Source organism: Bacillus rossius, chromosome 1, assembly GCF_032445375.1.
Source record: "Bacillus rossius redtenbacheri isolate Brsri chromosome 1, Brsri_v3, whole genome shotgun sequence".
NCBI classification, from domain to species: Eukaryota; Metazoa; Arthropoda; class Insecta; order Phasmatodea; family Bacillidae; genus Bacillus; species Bacillus rossius.
This window is the reverse complement of record NC_086330.1, coordinates 379,055,436-379,076,361: the sequence shown is the minus strand read 5'-3', so window position 1 is coordinate 379,076,361 and position 20,926 is coordinate 379,055,436. Positions and strand designations below refer to the sequence as shown.

Genomic DNA, 20,926 nt, shown 5'->3' with positions numbered 1-20,926 from the left:
GAGACAAAATTCTGTATTCCGAGGTTAGTTTCTTCACTTGATGTACGATGGATTGCCTATTGGAGAAAAGATTCAAAAACTTGCTGAAATTTTAGTTCTTCTCTAAAAGCATCTGCCAAAATAAAATACAGCACACATTCCCACAATGTTCTTCACACACACACACACACACACACACACACACATAACACTCAGTTATGCCAAAGACCAATGTCTTATTTCTCTCAGAAAAAAATTGGTTAAGACAAATTTAAAAAAAAAATAGCCAAAAATCTAAAATCTCTGAATAGGTTGGGCACAGTTAGCAACCAAACGTTTGTGTTTCACTTTATTTCAAATAAATGAGTATCTCGGGGTATCTTTAAAAGTTTCTGACTAGTTCAAAATGGGTATTACACAAAACAGTACACTCTGGACTACTGGCCTTGGGTGTTCAGGTTTGTCTATATATGTACATATGTTTATATCATTAATAATAAAGCCACGGGGCATACAACAAATTTTACACTTAATAACATGCACTATTGGCCGTGTAATGAACAACGAATCACAACGTTACTGTAGTGCTTTGGGGCCTAAAATGAGTTGGCGTGTCTAAGATTTGCGACAACGTACCTTTCCAACATGGCCCACCTGGTGCTGTCTCTCGACCAGTTACATATCAGTACACTGTCGGCGTTTAGGGTAGAATTTAGCTACGATTTTTACCACAAAATGTTCGTGGAAGTGTTATGGTTCAACACAATGCCACATTAGCGCCCGCACACGCGAATTACTTTTTGAATTATCCCTGTCGCCAGGACCTCCTCACGGGCAGGCTCTCTGGACCAAACGGTAGAAACGTTCCATTTCCCTTCATCCTCTGTGTCTAAAATTTTAGCATAATTTAATGATTTTTTCTGTTAATTGTAACTTTTACTGTACATAAATTTTTAGAATTTTAAGTTGAAATTAATATTTCCTTTTTTGTTTCCCTTTTTCGGATCTTTTGCTGATTATCCGCGATTTTCACTATCCGCGGTGGCCCTGCCACTTAATTTCGCGGATAATCGGGACTGTATTGTATTTGGAAATAAGAAATGTAGTTATTTTTCGTTATTTCTTTTAGAGTGCCAATCACTAGTACCAATACCACTGTATGCAGCCAACAGGACAATGCCCTTTGTGCTGTGTGAATCAAGGAGAACGTGTTTCATATCTTTCAGTTTTTATTTCATTACAATATCGCTTTATGTTTTAAAAAATTTTAATATAAATTTTACAACTGATACTATGATTTTTTTTAGAACTTAACATGACATTTAAAAATGCTCAAGTATTGTAATGTTTGAAATGGACAAAATCTTTGTTAATCACAAAATAGTACAGTTTTTGGTATGAAAATGATTTAAATTTTAATGCTATACAGTAAACTCCCTATTATTCGCAGGCGGATGATCCACGCATGCTACGAAAAAATACATAACATATGTAAATCTGTATTTTATTACAAGTGAGCTAATTTGAACTCTACTGACGAGTGTATTGTGTAGTATACAGTAAAACGCCACAGGCCTTCTCGGAACTCTTGCAGTAGGCTGGCATGCGCTGCTATTTTTGTCTCTGTCGCACTTTGTTTCTAGTCGTATGGTTGAGCACTTTTATGTTTACATTACTGAAATGTATTTTATGTTAATTATTCAGTACAATATTATAATTTTAGCATCATTTAAATTTTTTTACTGTTAATTGTAACTTTTACTGTACATAAATGATTAGATTTTAAAGTTGAAATTAATGTTTCCTTTTTTGTTTCCCATTTTCGGCTCTTTTGCGGTTTATCCGCGATTTTCACTATCCGCGGTGGCCCTGCCACTTAATTTCGCGGATAATCGGGAGTGTACTGTATATGCTTAGAGTGAATTAAGTTTTTTACTTAAAAAAAATTTCAAATTGTGGACGCAATTGTATTTATAATCAGTATAAACCTTACAAACGTTAAAGTATGTGTGTATGTAGGTTATATATGTATATATATATATATATATATATATATATATGTATATATATGTATATATATATATATATATATATATATAATATATTATTCTATTCCAGTAAATATTTTTAAAAATAAGTGTAATACAGCTTTTCTGAGAAAAGTATTTGCAATTTGATTTTACTTGTGAATATTTTAAACATTTTGAAATATTCACTTTGCATCAGAAAACTATTATTGGCATAGGCTTAGATATAACTCAGGTGAATGTTTGGAGGAACCTTACAATAGGCCATAGTCGATTCCTTGGCCGATTTCCCTGAATTTCACGTTTGCCCACCTCTAATGAACTTAAAAAAATTCCCCAACATATAAAAAAATTAAAACTACAAAACAAAAAGTCAAATAACATGACGAGAACACACAAAAATAAAAAAAAAAATTATAAGAGATGGACAATCAAAATGATTATCAACATCTTACAGAATTTTATAAAAATTTAAAAGAATAGCTTAGACTTACTTTCAAGTCACATATTGATACATAGGTAATTAAATAAACTTTTTAATTTAAAAACATAAAATTTACAAATCCAAGCTCATACACGGTGTAACACGATAATGCTGATAGTCCTGAAGGTAGATAGATGGGTGTGAAATGATAAGAAAAGAAAATGTACTAAAATTTGTGGGCAAAGGTAGAAGTAATGTTTATTAAAAACAAAGAGACAGACTTGTTGGACGTACTGTTTAGGCATCCAGAATAAGTAATAAGTTAGAACGGCAGAGGTAGACAAAGGCTACAAAGAGAGGAACCAGATTACAGAAAATGTAGAATACTATGGTTAAAAGGAAATGAAGAGAGGCGCACAGGCCAGAGCAACACAAAGGCCACTAACCCATCACTTATATAGTGTTTTGTCTCTAAAATTCACAATTAATTACTAACCTCAATGATACAGTCCTCAGGACTTTTCGCATTTATAATTAGTTCCGATTCTTCCACGAACTTTTTGGCTGCGTTTTCAATAGCACTAGAACCTTTATCGGCAAAAGAGCCGACGACAGTCGGGAAACGTCTAACCTGTCAAAAGAAATCCATCATTGCACAATAGTACAAGCAGTAACACTTTGAATACAGAGGATGTTCAGCCGAAGCATAAAGGGGCGTTCGCAAACAACAGGGCATAAATTTAATAGGTGGTAGGTAGGGGGCCATGCTTTTTTTTTCACGGAAATATTTCCGGACCAGTCCGGACCAGCCATGTGTTAAAACTTTGTAGCATTGTCCGGGTTTCGTGGTCTGCAGGTTTTTTTTTTCTGGTACATGTTTACTATCAACACACCAATCATAGCCGGTGAAATAGGGTAATAGCTTTTATTTACAGACGGCCGCCTAGCATAGGCATACATTACTGCAGTCTTATGAACGAGTAGATTTTTTTCACAAAAAATAAATGCCCCCTAGTGACAGACAGGAATCCCAAAAAAAAAAAAATTTTTTTTGTTGAGGAACATATATTCCCAGAAACAAATCCCTGTCAAGCTACTGGCGTGAACCATACCGCACAAATTGCAGTCTTATTAACGAGTTGATTTTTTTTCACGACAGGAATCCCAGAACAAGCAATTTTTTGTTGAGGCACATATGTCCGGAAATAAATCCCTGCCAAGATGCACAGGAACGAACAGTATCGCATAAATTTGAATTTTCAGCGCTTCGTGCGCCTCTCCACTGGCTCAGCAGACGCGCTGCAGCAGCGCCGTGACGTTCAAGCGCTCTGAAGGAAGACGGCGAACAAGCGCGATGTTTGCAGCTGGCCACACGCACTAGCGACGAGCTGGTCGGCGTGCCCCCGGTTTCAAACAGTCGCTGGTTGAGACACATGATGGTGTATTCCTACTCGATACAGTTCTGTCGTGAAAGTGCCTGTGGTATGCGAGTAGAGTTTCTGCGGCGATACCTCCGGCCTCCTCTGTACACCGTGAGTACATCGCACGTCCCTGCGAATGTCGAGACTGCCACGCTGTCGTCGGTCGTAAGATCTGTGGTCGACACACGTACTCACTGAACCATCGGCACTGCGCTAACGGCCCAAAGCCAAACAACGTAAGCGCGCCACAAACCAACGATTCACTGTTCCGCTCACCAGACGTCTAAACATCATCGCCTGCCTGCGTTTCAACGTAACGGCACTCTGACTACGCAACCTCCATGCCTCTGGAGTGGTGAATAACTAGGGACCGGCAAAATTCGCGGGTTCAACGACCTCTAGGATGAACTCCATAGTCCTACGTACACTCAGTCAAATGTCACCCACTCATTGGCTGCTGTCTTGTGAGACGTCCCACCGAAGCAGCCTGTGATTCTATAAAGCTTTGGTCGGGTGTTTCTCATTGGCCCAGAGTCATCCAGGTGAGTTGTGAGCCAAATGCAGAGGCAGCACTGAGGTATAACTATTTGTATTTTACTCTATCGCGAAATGAATTCGCGAATTTTTCCGGTCTCTATGAATAATGTGCGGGAAATTGAAATTTGTGCGATGCCGTTCACGCCTGTAGCCCTGCTGGGGTGGCTTTTCTGGACATCAATTTAGTAACAAAAAAACAGCTTGTTTTGGCATTCCCTATCGCCCATTACTTTTATTCCCCGTTGTTCGCAAACAACCTGTATTTGGAATTTTGTTTATTCATTGAAGCTGGAACAAACAATGTAAAACTGCTACCTTACGCCAAGTTCTCAGGCAATGCATTAAAAATAAAATGCAATCATGGTGTTTTAATTGCTGTACAGACAAGCTTTTTAGGACGTCATATGCCTAGTAGCTTTTGCAGTGGACAGGTGGATTTTCTCGGAGCACTTTTAGTGCACCCCTCCTCATGACTTCTGGTTCTGCACCCCGGCCATATCACTCGGCTGGCTGGCGGCTCCCGCCTTAACAATTCAATACTATCTACTGCAGTTAATAGGATAATTTGAACTTTGGTAAATATTTGTTCTTTTATAAATATAAAGTATGAAGATAACTAAATTATAAATTTTTTTTTCCAGATACAACCTTTACTTATGAGTGTGTAAACTGAAGAAAATTTAATGTATTATTGCAAGACATGTCTTTGAGATGAAAAAAAAAGTTACATCCAGGACTGGTTCTGTTCAGGTTGAAACAATAAATCATCAAGCAATAAAGCAAGCTTGCAAGCCTACAACACACACATACACTGAAACACAAAGACAAATAAGTACCATAATAATACAAAAAAAACAAACAAATTATTAACTTCAAAATAATAACTTAGTCCATCCCAACAGAAAATTACAAACACACACTTTCTACTGAAACCAAATTAGCTACAGGAAAAGCTAATTCAGGGATAAAAGCTCCAAAAATTTGGATAAATACCATCACCAACAATCAACATACTACTACGAAGATGATCTCAATCAATACAAGTTGTTCCAAATTTGCTCTCAGGAAAATTCTCCTTGAACTTGGTCTAGATGACAGTTTTCGGTTGTTTAACAAATCTAATTCAAAATAAAGAACTCACTGAAGTAGTAAAATATGTAAAACACCTCATTAAATTGGGAGTTCATATGTTTCACTCCAGATGTCTCAGCCTAATTTTACTAACTTTGATCCATTCAACCACATTTGTAATGTAAACCAAATAAAAAGGACAAGGAAATATTATTTATTTATAGATCTGTGACATGCCCACCAACAGTTGAGGAAGTTTTGACGTTGGCACAACACTAAAAAGTCGACAAACAACACAACACAAAACAAATACACAAATGATGAAGCAGGTATCAGATATGAGGTTTGACGTCGCCCGGGACGCTGCCCCTTTGAGCCTGGCCAGACTCCGCTCCCTTTGCGGTCCCGTGGCATCCCTAACCTCTCCTCCCTGGCGCTTGCCCCGCAGACACGTAGACGTGTGTTTGAATGGCACGCCACAGACATCTTCTGTGCTCTGACCCCTTACATAATTATAAACTAAATCGTAAACCTTTATTTCTTATACTCAGCGTTTTGTGGCACGGTAGATCGGCCAGGAGAGTTTTGTTTAATAAATCTTAATATTTAATTTTGCATAAAATGAAGACGACACCGGACATTCCCAAAGCGGACCAGAGTCTAGCCTAAGCTAGACTTTGTTTGAATATTAATTTTTTAATTACTATATATTTTAATCATTCTAGCCACGATAATTGTACAATTTTTGTGTGTCGAGTTTTTAATAACCCTTGGCGCGCAATCATAAAAACATAACGGTAGCTTGGTTTGGCACGAGACGCCATTCGCTCGCCCCAGTCCTTCGTCATCACCGGCCGAGAGCAGACGCACCAGCACCCCGGGGACCTAACCCCTCGTATTCATGGATAAGAAGTTCTCCGTTCATGTTCTTGAGTCTTTAAATCTTTTTATGTTTCTCTTCGGGGCTACTGCTGGCCGGCGGGCTGTTAAAATAACTATTCTTATTACTCTCCGCAAGTATTTAAGCCCCCTTGCGTAATTATTGTGTGGTCACGTGTGTGGACCACACCGCAACACAAACTGATTCTTTTTAACTGTTTAACGTACAATGTATACGGGAACGTGTAACTTCTTAATAAACATAGACGTCTGATTTAAATGGTGTTCCTCCCCCAAAATAAATTTACAATATTGTGGATAAATTAAATACTGAAAATTGAACTTTATGAATCATCATGAAACAAATCTGGGAGTTCACTTACCTCTACAGTGAATTTAAACACCAATTTTATGAAAAAAAATTTTTTTTTAAAAGAACAAAGGTACCAAGACAATATTTTTTCAGTTAAATTCCTTAAATCTATGTACTACTTCCAAACAAACTACTGCTACGTATTGCATTTACCGACAATTACCTACTATCAACTGCAACTCTCTTATGCACCACAACAAACATCTACAGTATTTCACCTCTCGACTGCTTCACGAAAACTTACTGATATCCTGCAGATGTATCGGGTCATGCCACAGCAAAGCGAGAACAACGTGCAAACAGGTGGGGGCAACCCATGCATCTTCGTGAACTCCAAAAGGTACGCCACGTTTTTGCAATACGTCGCAACTTGCTCAATCATCTCGTGAGAAACAACGCGTCTCTGTATGTGCAGTACAGAGAAATGACACAAAGTGGTGAACAAAAATACATCAAGCCTTCTTCATTAATTCATGTTAAAAGACTTTCAACTGTACCAACAAAAATTTACAATTTCATCACTAAGTCCCGCTTAAATGATAAATCAAGTAAACAAAACTTATAACACAGTAAACAAAACCAAACTATAATTTTTCTTTCCTCTTCTGGAACAAGGACTTAAAATGACAGACAAACTGGATTCCTTAAGTCTTTTTAATTCATGACAAACCAACTACAGTTGAACCTTATTGTCTCACGGTTGCATTTCATTATTCACTTGCTTCCCTCAACAAGAATGAAGTTGATCTATTATCTGTGAAGGAAGCATGATATACATTTATCATGGAACCGCATATTTATGCACAAGTCTGTTTACGATCGACTGTGGCCAGCTGCGCAATTGTACAAGCATGTTATTTATTGCACAGACTGTTAAAGCACGCCACCCAAGGTGTAACCGGGTGACGGGTTGAAGGAGTCGAAGAAGACGACGGTTTAATGTTGCTACTAGAACTCCTAGATGGAAAGCAGCACTGTCACAACAGTGAGGTAGCGAGGTAGCGAGGGAACGAGGGAACGAGGTGCGGTGATCACAACGGCTGAGGCGTGGAGGGTGCACTACCGAAGGAGAGGTATACAAACTGGCCCAAAGTGAGCCAGTCAGATCAGCGTACATCACCAACAAACAAACAGTGTCTTACGGAGAGACAGACCTAACAGCAAATCAGCAAGAGTCCCGAGAACTGCAGGCACAGATTGAGCATGGGCCATACCTTTATAACACAAATAAAAACTAAAGAGATTTTAAGGAGCCCTTTAAGAATTTCAAAAGTCTTCATATACACATGAATACATATTAATAAAATACTTTTTACCTCATGGTTCGCAATAACTTATTATCTTTACCCAATTTTTAGGTGCTACACACACAACTTTGTAAAAACACCCGCAAATTGCATGTGTGAAACATTACTTGCTGCCACAGTCCAAAAAAGAAGATACATAATCCTTGCTATCAAGTTCCAGACTATTCTTGAACTTCACATTCAAAGAGAATTTATCCATCTACTTCTTTGATTATGCAGACAATAAAGCCAGCATTTAATTCAAAGACTGGTAAATAATCAATGTTGTACGCAGTAATATGGTGAATAAAATAAGTTTTTCATTGCTGCAGTATAAAGAAACTATCTATTCTATTATCCCAAGAATTTCATTGAGAATTTTGATTGAAAAAAAAAAAAAAAAACAATGGCGCTAGTGTATAAAAGTACACACAAAGTTAAAGAAACTGAAAGCAGAGAAAGTCATAATGGACAAACGGACTTGGATTAAATTAGATAATGACAGTTGATCACTAGTAGAAAATTAAAAGTATTTCATAATATGATATTAATGTAACAGTAGGTCAAGTAATAGAAGCTATAGTACTAATACGTAGATAGTTTATTTTGCCCTCACCACTATCTTATTAACATTGCGGGATTAAACACAATAGCAACCTCCATTCACCACTTCTGCTGGTATGGCTGGAGGAAGCAATTGTGTACATTCAAATATATTATCCAGAGTTAGGCACTTTTCTGGGTGTTAATTGTATCAATACTTTAACATAACATCTTGTAAATTTGTAAGAAAACAAATGAAAAAATGCAATTTTTACAAAAATTTAGTATGTGCAAATGTGAAATAATTATTTCATGAAACAATGGACAAACATTTAAAAACTATCAGTATTATATATATGTGTGTGTATGTATGTGTTTTTTCTTAGCTACATAACACCAAAAAACATGTACCATATAACACCAAAATTCAAGTTAATACATCAAAAAGGACCAAAAATGCAATTAAAATCATGACACTGTGAATACTTTGATGCGACCTCGTTCTAAACTCATACAAGTGATTCAATATAATAACTTGAAGAACAAACAAAATAATGAGACTTATTTTACTATGGTATGCTCTAGGTGTGTATACTGAGATAGTAGAACATAAAGTTATTGTGTAAAATATTGGCAATTTAAAATATAGAGCAAATAAGAATTAAAATGTAATAATCAGTGTTACCATATTTACTATAAGGATTTGAAGTCAGGATGCTAAAAGTTGAAAAAAAAAAAAAAAATTTGAACATTTTCATGCATGAATTAATTACCCTTTACAACCTTCTAGTTTATAGATCATGGAGCATGAAACCTGCAAATACCCTCAGTAGTACGTGTGCATCTGTTCATCATACAAATGTGAGCTCGACTTGAAAGAACGTGTTCTCTGGATTAGCGGTTCCCAAAAGGTGTTCCGTGAGTCATGACTAGGGACACCTGTATTTCGCGAATACATCACGCGTCAAGGTATTTCACAAAATACTGTAGCTTTTCTCCTGTGGTTATTGGCTGAGGTCGGTGATAGGTGTCGTCCCGCTCTTGACGGGGCCAATGAGAATGTGGTCACCGTACTGCTGCACCCTCACAATTTGCCATGACTCTTAGAAAAAGCTACAGTGTTTTGTGAAATACCTTGACATGAAATGAAATCACGAAATACAGGTGTAGTCATGACGAATGCCATACAAAGCAGGCAAAATTATTGTCAAATAACTTTCTTTGAAGGAGATGGGGTTCCGCCGAAAGAAACGTCAATCGTAGGGTCCCCCTGGCCGAAAAAAAATTGGGAACAGCTGCTCCGGATGATGGTTCCGGAAACGCAGTAGTTGGTGTGGTCGCAGTTTTCTGACCCGACGTGATGAACAGTCGTGGTACAATAATCACCACTTCTATCTTCCACAGTACAACTGAAGTTCACGGAGTTTCTTTATTGGCTCTTGATGTAACTATCTACTATTCATTTAATATCGTCTATTTTGAAACCATACAAATAGATATCACAGTAGAAATCAATTCAAGTTTGTCATTCAATTGAAAATCATTTCATATGAAGGATCCCTTCAACGCATTACTCTTATAAGAATCTTTCACTTTGATGTTCAGCTGCACAATAATTATATGAAATCAATATTCAAGATGTTGGTCTAAATAATAATTCTTCCTTAAATGTGTACTGTTGATGATGTTTCTGCTTTAAATTATACAAGACTTACTAATCACAGCTGATTGAGATGATGGTCGAAAGTGTACTGAAAATGTTCTAAAAATGGAACAAACTCCAAACTTTAATAATTGCAATTTTGTTTTGTAAATAAAATTTTTTGTTGCTTCTTAAAACAAAATATTTAAAAAAAAATTAGTGGCCTGAAATTATACACATTAAATTATGATCATGGAATAACATAAATTTTGTGATGAAAATGTTATTACTCTATTTTTAATTACATATTATAGCTCTTAAATATTACTCTACAAAACTAATCAGCATTTTGAATCAAAACATAACTAATTGACAAATACCTAATATTTTTAACATTAAATTTAATGAAAGTAATATAGATTTGACATTTTCCCCACAATTTTTATAAAAAAAAAAGTCGGGAAAAGTTTACTTTTTAAATCTTGCAACAGTTATTAATCATTTTATACATTAGGAACATTTTTCAAACACAGAAATACTTAACAGATTAATTTTATTTGTGCCGAAAAGTTAAACATTCTTATTGAATAAGTACATGTATCAGTCAAAATGACACTGTTTTGGAGAAATTAGTATCATGGAACATTTAAGTACCACATTTGTTCAGTAATATGCTATTATTTTATAATAAACCATTTTATAAAAAAAATAAAAACAATAACACTACTGTTTTAATAATGAAACTGGTATGAAAATAAAACCCATAAAATCTGGTCAAAAATATTTTGGTTTGATTGTAAGACTTGTCCCTGATGACTGTGGGGGAATGGTCAGCCTGTCTCTGCCCTCCTCACAGTCGGGCGTGCGATCTCGCCCCTGTACCAGCTGGAGCCCTTACGGGCCCCGAGAACAAGCCCCAGGAAGGGCGGACTGTACGCAGAGGTAACTGAGAGACCGGGAGGCCAGCAAGTCTGTGATTAAAAATTCTCTGACTTTTCCAGATCTGGACCAAAAATTTTTACCTAGTGAATGACTTAAGTTAGTTGCCAAAAACTATAAAAAAAAATTCAAGTTTAAAATCACGACTCTTCACTATTGCCACGGGAAACCATCAATCAGTTTACGGCACTTCTGTCGCCATCACTGGATTCAATGCACGTGCTACAAGTGTTGGTATACTCACGAGCAAAAAAAGAACGGGAGAAAAATTTTTGTAACATTTTGACACAGGTTGGAAAGTGTTAGGAAATGGATTTTTATGTGGAACCAATACAAATAAAAATAAATCTCTGCTGCAACTTGCAATTTTTCAATAATTTCATCATTAAAAAAAAATTCCCTGACTGCCTGAGATATTCCCAGACTTTTCCCTGTGTTTTTCACATTGCTGAAAATTCCCTGATTTTTCCAAGTCCTCCCTGTTGCTAGCCACTCTGGACAGACCACCCGTCACCAAGATGTCAAGGTCAACACCCAAGGCGATCCCTACTCGGCGTTCTCGCAAGTGGAAACATGATCAGTGTCTCGTTGACGTCATCAGGACACAAGTTACGCAAATGGAGCAGCGACGGAAAATTTGTGAAAATGGGCAATTGTTTCATTTGCAAAAAAAACCTCTGATTAAAGACATTTATGTGGCTAAAAAAGAGAGTTGTTCAGACTCTCTTAGCGTTCACCTTTGTAAAAACTTGAAGTTTGTCCTCGCAGAGAATGGAACCCATGCAGACGTTGCAGTCGCTAGTGCATTTCCACCGGGGACTCCCGTGTCCTCCCAACAATACTTTTCATTGCTACTCCCTAGAATGCTTTACATCAATTTAAAAAAAAAATTTGGAAAATTAGTAGGTACTTCACATTTAAGTATCTTGGAAATGTATTGGAGGGAGAGGACAAAAAAAAAAGGAGAAATAAGTAAAGAGAGACAACAAGATAATGCATTATACAGATGTGTGGGAAATTTGGTACGGAAGAGGGAGGCGCCATTCGAATGCAAACAAGTGTTGTGCAACACCTACTATGTGCCCACAGTCACTCACGGAGCAGAGACTTGGACCGGACAGGAGAGATGCAAAAAGGTATGAAGTAGATGAGGAGTACGCTGGTGATTATAAGGGTAGACAGGATCAGGAACGAAGGACTTGGACGAGATGGTACGGCCGTGTCCAGAGACTGGGCAGAGCGAGGCAGTCCAGGGAAATGACCGAGTTGAAGTACACAGGAAGAAGGATGACCAAGGAGAAGGTGGAAAGAGCACAGCTAAAGGAGTGCAGAGAAGAGGAGAAGAATGGAACAGAGTGAAGGAAGAGGAAAGGTGGACGGACAGAGGAAGATGAAGGAGGTTTTACTTTGCTGACCCTGTAGCAGGCTGGACGCAGTTGATGATGATGATGATGATGATGATGATGATGATGATGACGACGATGAATTCACTGTACTTAAATATATTTATACTAATGCGGATGGAAAAATATATCATAAATATGCTATTACCTATCAAATTTAGGCTAGATTTCAGACCCACGTTATTGTGTTTAATGTATTGGAATAAGAATTTACTGCTTTCCGCTCCACATTGATGGGTCATCTGTAATTAAATATTTTAATTTATTTTGTGATGTTAATGGATGTGTGTGATCTAGTATCAGGTCAACGTGAAATAGTATCATACGGGTTCATAAATTTACAACATTTAAATTCATCATAGTTTATTAAGTAATATTATAAGGAGATAAGACAAAAAAAATGATAACTTTGATAACTCTAAACTTTATACAAATTTTCCTAGCACGCGACGACCCATTGATACCTATATCTAATGCCAGTAATGTTCAGGGTTAAATTGAATTTCATGAGCATCTAGCTAATAAATAAGTTATTCGTAAGAAAATAGTCCGGCTTAGTTCAGGGGAGGGCAGTTGAAACTCCGTTCTTCTTGGACCACTGATCTCGTCCTCAGCTTTCCAGGATATACGAGCAGTCTTGCTGTGAAATAAAAGTCTAAACTACGATCCAGTAGCAATACTGATGATGACAGCTACTGTTGACGCCATTCCGGGTGTGCTGAAAAATATTTAGTTTGGGCAGGTCTCACCAGCGCAGACAGGAACTGCAGCATGAAGATGATCGGAAGTCTTGCAAGGACGGATATTCGCCCGACGCGGTAGTAAACTTAAATGCGAAATGCGACTCCCTATAGTCTGCATGACGAAGAATCAGACTTCAAAAATAACTAATTACGCGGTAGCCACGTATCTTCTTGTCCTCTGCGCGCAATTCCCGAACCCAGGAACTGTCACACGCACAGAGAACGTCCATTCGCTCCGCAGTTCAAAACTTAAGTCCCTCGTTCCTCCCGAAAATATGCCGACCAGCGAGCATCTCAGCTAGGAAGAATAATTAAACAACCTCTTTTCTTACCTGGTGAGAATTCAATACTCGAAGACCATAGCTAACAGTAACTACATGATGCGAAGTCAGTAATAAACGGAACAATACATCTCAAATAAATGTTCAACAAAGAAGAATAACATCCCAAATATCAATGTCAACTGATGAACTATGGAATATCTCTGGGTCGTCGCACCATGTACAATTTAGCTTTTACATACATTACATAAAAATGTATAGTTACTCTTACTTAGATCACAAAATACAAAGCTAAGATACAACAATAATTATAAACATGTAAACATGTCCAAATGTTTACAGAGCCGCTTCAAGAAAATTTTAATATTTATGACATAACATTATTGTAAATTTTCTTAACTCATACCTTCTTGAAAGAAATAAAAACATTTGATTACTCTTAAAATTGATAATTGACAAACATAGACAATATTATGCAATTTGTTTGATGTCAGTCTCTTTCATTTTTGAATGTTTTCTAAGCAATCGTGCTTGATTGTAATGTTTGTGGTATTACACATAAAATTACAATTGACATTATCACATATATTACTACCCTTATAACATAACATAACTTATGTTTATGGAGATGATAAACAAAGATGCAAATTTTTTTTTTCAACATCAATTGACAACATGAATCATACATAATACTTTTGTATACAACTGTACCAAGAATAAAATTGATTTGTTACTTAATACTGTTATAGTCTGTTCGGACGTACTTGTTCGCTGACAAAATCACATAATTTACAAAAAATCGATAAGTCTTAACAGATGAAGTTTGTACTTATATGAGTGTAGATCGAAGCACTGTGACCTTAATCACTCGCTAGCGAATTACCATCGAAGTAGCATATCGTATACCAACGATCGTTTTCGCGCACTTCACTCCCTAATGAGGCTGTATTAATTAATGTTAATGTTCACCTATTTCAATGGGTGTCGGTGTAGGTTAATTTTACAATTCCCTATCATTAACCGTTTCTCTTGTCATCTAAGTTTTAAAATTTCATAACATTGCGTCTACAATAAAGTTTGCATCACTAATTCATGTAATATGAATAAAACAACAAATTCATTAAGAACTATGCTCTCTTATATTTACAGTCCTACTATATATATATAGGTTGTTTCTAAACAAATTGAAACCGCATTTCTATTTTATTATTTTAAGTATCCCTTATGACTGCATATTAGATAAAGAAAATCAGTTAGTAATTATTTTACCAATAACAATTTCCTATTTTTGTATGACAAGGCGTGCGAAAAATGAAAATCACACTTAAATACCAATAAATGCAACAGCATTCAAGTTCTTGATTTGTAGGTAATATGTCGTGTTGTGTAATGAAAACATGAATAAGGTAAGAAGAGAAAAAGAACGCGATAGAATAAACAGGAGCATGGAGAAGGACATCATACAGATTAGGATAATCTCTTTCAACAATAGAAGTAAACAAATAGAAATCAATATTTTCGCTTTAATTGTTTTGGAGTATATGTTAGAACGAGTGTATAAGGACAACTCTAACAAGTATAAATGAGAGAATAGCGACTAACTCATGGACAAGCAATATACGAGGAGTGCTAGTGTGAAATAATCTCGAGGTACTCATTCCATTGACAGCTAGCAGTTGTTCTTCGTTTGTGGGCCAGCTCTTTAGTTAAATTAGACTTGCAGCAATATCAGTTTCATGGTAGATATCTTGTCCGCTGTGAATTAGGCAATTGGCAGAAAAAAACAAAATTTCGAATCTTCCATAAAATTCTTCATGAAAAAAAAATGTGGCATCGCTCAATACTTAACATTGAAGCTAATCACGTCACACTACCACATTTAGGTGTGGGCAACTAAAATCGACGTAATGCAATCACTGCACGAGATGTCCGCACTGGCCTACATTGCTCAGTGGACAAAAATAATAACGTCGACAGCGCGGTGCGCCAAGAAGTCCTCACTGGTTTCTATTATCCAGTGAACACAACAAAATAGCCGCTTCCAATGTTTAATCACTTCAGAGATGCAACATACATTTATCCATTCGAAATGCAAATATAATTAATGATCAAATAAACAATTCTGCTTCACCCCTTTCTTCACTTCAAACATAACTACCACCTTGAAACAAACATTCAACGATGTTATAAGTTACTGCAATTCATACTGTTTGTACCGTCTGAGCTGTGTTAAATTGTAATTTCCAATCACTTCCTCGCTGTCCAAAGCCTTCAAGGTGTAACAGTTCTCGTTGATTATGTCGCTCACTCTAAATGGTCCTTCATACAGGAGAAACAGTTTCTTTGTAACTTGTTGCCATAAATTACTAATAGGATTTGACTTTTTCAGAACGAGATCTCCAATATTAAGTTTGTCATTGCGTGTTCTCTTCTGTCCCCTTCTACGACGTTCCGCGGCGAGGTGAAGGCGCGCTCTGACGAACTCCTCCAACTGCTCTCGCGTTTCTTCTTGCTTATTTGCGTCCTCTTCATTGTCTTCCTTATTCTTGTCAATTATAGGTAATAAGAGTGTGGGTAAGGCCTCCGAACGTTCGTGTGACAAAATTTCATGGGGGGTTAATCACCATTTATTTTTAAATTTTCGACTGGATTACCCCTTTGTCAACAGTAGCGATAGGTGATCGGGGACTACCATCACCGATGCTTACTGGTTTAAAGATGTCTCAGGATTCGTCGCAACAAAATTAGTGTTCTGCTGTGCGACGTTGCTGCGTATTGGTTCAATACCTTGACTATTCGAATAGAAAAAAGTTGGGTTGACAGGTTCTTGTCTCTGGAAGTACCCGGGTTGCTGTAACGATGACGATGGATGATTTTTGCGGAATGAAGGCAATGATGTTGAACTGGCAACGTTGTAAGCTGCGGTGCTTTGTAGTTGGGTAACTTGCAACTGACCAGAGGGATTTGTTTCAGGTGGCAGTCGGTTCCGCGGACTTTGAGAATTCTTACCATAATGTGACTCGCCATGATCATCATAATACTGCGGTGTTTGCAGCTTAGACCGAATGTAGTCTTGCTTAAAATTCCTTGGCGCGCGTCTGCATTCTCCTTGTCGCGGCGACCTGGGAGGCCGTTGAGGCGAAGATGACGGAGTCCTATCGGGTCCCCTAACATCTTCTTCCCGACGTGGTGTAGTCTGATCCCTATTACTGTTATACCTGTTTTGCCAAGCATTCGGATACGGTTGTTTATCAGCACCTTTACGTCGCCAATTACTACGATAGTTACCATTGGTTCCGTTGTCGTGGTACCACTGCTTTTGCCTGTGATTTGTTTTGTTTTGACGCCAAATTAATGTGTTTGCCTGTGGTGTACGATGTATATTCGTATTGTTCGTGTTGTCATTTCGTCGTACCCACGGTTGGTACAATGGCGGCTGCTTGTTTTGCGGCTGTCGCTCTCCTTCCTCTCGAACATTCGTGTTGGCACGGCTTTGCCTGTCCAAACGATCGTAGGCTAGAAGTTGCTCACGAAAATCAGATATATTTTCAAAGTTTCTGCCGGAAAGATGCAGCTGATAACGCATTGGCAACTGTCCCAAAATCAAAGCTATAAATTCTTCGTCATTCATAACAATGTCCAAGTAACGCGTTCGCTCGAACATGTCACTGAGATGCGCCTCTAATGACCGGCCACGCTTTGGATCGAATTTTTCGCTATGCAGCTGCGCGCGTAGGTTTCCTTGTATTTTCATACTCCAGTGTTGGCGTAGGAATAGTTGGCAAAACTCATTGTACGATTCTGTGCTGCCTTGGTGAACCTCCCACCAGTAGTACGCAGTACTTTTCAAGCACGAACTCAAACAACGCATTTTCTCTGATTCTGTAAGGTTAAATCGGTTAGCATATTCGTCTAATGATTTTAGAAATTTACGAGGGTTTTCATTCGTTTTTGCAGAAAAAGTGGGCATTTCTTCGGCCCAATGACGCGCAGGATGATTAATCGTAGTGGCGGCATCTAAAACTAATATCCCTTGCCCTTTTGCCGTGGTTTGTTTGACGTTTGCCGTGCTTGCCGACTGGTTGTCTGTACGCAACGGCGAAGCCGGAATGTGACGATCGGGTTGTTGTGTTGACGGCGATTCCACTACACATGCGTTAGTATCATGTAAAGATATCCTGTGTGCGAAACTCTCCAAACGTTCGATTTTATTAATTACCGTCTTAAATTCTTGCGTAGTGTCAGTCTCGTGTTGCTGTAGCATTTGCTGTACGTAAGCGAAACGTATTTCCATGCCAGTTGTGGTTTGCGTAATTGTTTCCTCTGCTACCCGCCTAGCTGTGTCCTGGCACACGGTTTCAGCATTCTCTATGGATTGCTGCATGCATTGCATCTGAACTTCGACAGAAGTAAATTTCGCGGTGACTGAATCGCGAAAATTTTGTGCTTCTTCGCGTACATTATGTATTTGTGCAGTGACGTGTTGCGTGAATTCAGAGATCTTATAGTCTACTCTCGCTAATACCTCCGTTTGCATTTTATTTAGGTTTTCGGTTATTTTTGCGCTTTGTTCCGCCGCTTCAGCTCTTTGACGTGTTAATTCCTCTGAAATACTGTTTGTCTGCAATGTTAGTGACGCGTTTAGCTGATTAGAAAGTGTGTTAAAAGCACGCATGAAATCATCCATCGTGGTTAAATTCGTTCCCGTCTGTGATGTGTTTTCTACTGCACTAACCGGGTTTTCTTTCTCTTTGGAAAATGGAATTTGTTCTGGGGAATCGATGGCGCTTGCTTGCCCAGTTACTTTATTACTTTGATTATCAGCCAAGTAACACCTAACGGGCGATAAAACCTCGCTGTATGAACTATCACGATTTTCTGTTGAATTATGCTCACATTCCTCGGTGTCGTTTGCGGCTTTGCTTCTGTGGCGTAGAAAGTACGTACCTTCGTCACCTGACATAGCTCCTTCCTCGATGTAGGGACAAGGTAAATGGGAGAAGGAGGACGTTATTAAACAAAATGGCTACCACCTATCCTGAAAATGGCTTAGGACAATCGAGGCCCCGTAGTTGTGCGCCATCTATCAAATTTAGGCTAGATTTCAGACCCACGTTATTGTGTTTAATGTATTGGAATAAGAATTTACTGCTTTCCGCTCCACATTGATGGGTCATCTGTAATTAAATATTTTAATTTATTTTGTGATGTTAATGGATGTGTGTGATCTAGTATCAGGTCAACGTGAAATAGTATCATACGGGTTCATAAATTTACAACATTTAAATTCATCATAGTTTATTAAGTAATATTATAAGGAGATAAGACAAAAAAAATGATAACTTTGATAACTCTAAACTTTATACAAATTTTCCTAGCACGCGACGACCCATTGATACCTATATCTAATGCCAGTAATGTTCAGGGTTAAATTGAATTTCATGAGCATCTAGCTAATAAATAAGTTATTCGTAAGAAAATAGTCCGGCTTAGTTCAGGGGAGGGCAGTTGAAACTCCGTTCTTCTTGGACCACTGATCTCGTCCTCAGCTTTCCAGGATATACGAGCAGTCTTGCTGTGAAATAAAAGTCTAAACTACGATCCAGTAGCAATACTGATGATGACAGCTACTGTTGACGCCATTCCGGGTGTGCTGAAAAATATTTAGTTTGGGCAGGTCTCACCAGCGCAGACAGGAACTGCAGCATGAAGATGATCGGAAGTCTTGCAAGGACGGATATTCGCCCGACGCGGTAGTAAACTTAAATGCGAAATGCGACTCCCTATAGTCTGCATGACGAAGAATCAGACTTCAAAAATAACTAATTACGCGGTAGCCACGTATCTTCTTGTCCTCTGCGCGCAATTCCCGAACCCAGGAACTGTCACACGCACAGAGAACGTCCATTCGCTCCGCAGTTCAAAACTTAAGTCCCTCGTTCCTCCCGAAAATATGCCGACCAGCGAGCATCTCAGCTAGGAAGAATAATTAAACAACCTCTTTTCTTACCTGGTGAGAATTCAATACTCGAAGACCATAGCTAACAGTAACTACATGATGCGAAGTCAGTAATAAACGGAACAATACATCTCAAATAAATGTTCAACAAAGAAGAATAACATCCCAAATATCAATGTCAACTGATGAACTATGGAATATCTCTGGGTCGTCGCACCATGTACAATTTAGCTTTTACATACATTACATAAAAATGTATAGTTACTCTTACTTAGATCACAAAATACAAAGCTAAGATACAACAATAATTATAAACATGTAAACATGTCCAAATGTTTACATACCGTATCAGGTTTCTTCCATGAACCGCGGCCACGGGTAACCACAGACATTTCAAATTCCAAAACCTGAACAAAAAAAACAGGTAAGCATTAATGATACAGGTAAAAGCAAAAAAAAAAAAAATGCATAACATGCAAAACAAAATATACAAAGCCAATTTATAAATGGTAAACCTAGGAAACATTTTAATGTAATTTTGCGCCGTATTTCTTGATGAAAAAATTGCTTTTGAAGTCAGTCGTTACACAATAGTATTTAAAAACATAGTATCACATTGTATTGTTTTGTTTTTGAGTCAGGCAGACAAGCCTTTTCCTACACTTGTATAAACAACAACCACCTGCAAACTTAACATAACACAAAGGACTTTAGCAATCTGGCAGAAAGGGAAAACGTATCAAATGGAAACTTTAGATACCTATTTAAAAAAAAAGAGATGTCTCTTGGAGCCAATGTGCAGAAGGATGTAAACCAAAAGGATCAATATACCCAAGTTTCATTGCATTTACATGCATTACAAAAGTGCATATTGTCAGAATTAATAGGATTTGTTGGGTTGTATTAGAAAATACATTCTATGGTTTCTGAAAAGAAAGAAACAAAAAAACTATATCTGTTGAAACTGTCTAGTTGTGTGTTTGTCTTCAATACTGTGGGGTTTGTTTATGTGAAGTTACATTTGTGATATTGACACACAGTGAAAATGTAATGAATATACAACTGGGTCAGTGGCGTCTCGTCAGGGCAAGCAAGGCAAGCAGTGCTTGCCCAGGCAGTTGGCAGACAATGTACTTTTTAAATAAATATTTTATTCAGAATAGTATTTTACTTTGGCTCGTGCAGTTAGGTGTATGTATTTTTTACATTATCTTCTTAGGACCCAATACTGTGCGCTGTGCGCTATAAGAAAAGAACTCGTCGACACACAAAACATGCTGTTTTAGAAGCGTTGCTAGGTTTAGAAGCGCTGGTAGGACCGCTTTCAGCAGGAAGGCTGCTGCAGTATTTTCCTTTCGGAAGGGGGGTGGCATGGTACAAAGGTTCGAGGAGGGGATTGGCTGTAAAAACACGTGGTAG

The 20,926-nt window shown here is 37.8% G+C and overlaps 1 protein-coding gene across 6 annotated transcripts in view; it reads right to left on the bottom strand.

Moving 5' to 3' along the window:
• LOC134528576 (tudor domain-containing protein 7-like) overlaps nucleotides 1-20,926 on the bottom strand; it is a 52,707-nt gene that overhangs the window by 28,579 nt on the left and 3,202 nt on the right. For 2 of the 6 annotated variants that reach the window (XM_063362321.1, XM_063362320.1), the window contains exons 2-3: nucleotides 19,852-19,914; nucleotides 2,927-3,061 (exon numbers count right to left, since the gene is read on the bottom strand). In XM_063362321.1, coding sequence (XP_063218391.1) covers nucleotides 2,927-3,061; nucleotides 19,852-19,899 — 183 coding nt within the window. In that variant the 5' untranslated portion in view covers nucleotides 19,900-19,914. Of the gene's footprint in view, nucleotides 1-2,926; nucleotides 3,062-6,955; nucleotides 7,115-14,213; nucleotides 19,915-20,926 lie in introns of those variants that run through there. The other 4 variants (XM_063362323.1, XM_063362322.1, XM_063362319.1 and 1 more) reach the window with 3 other exon arrangements.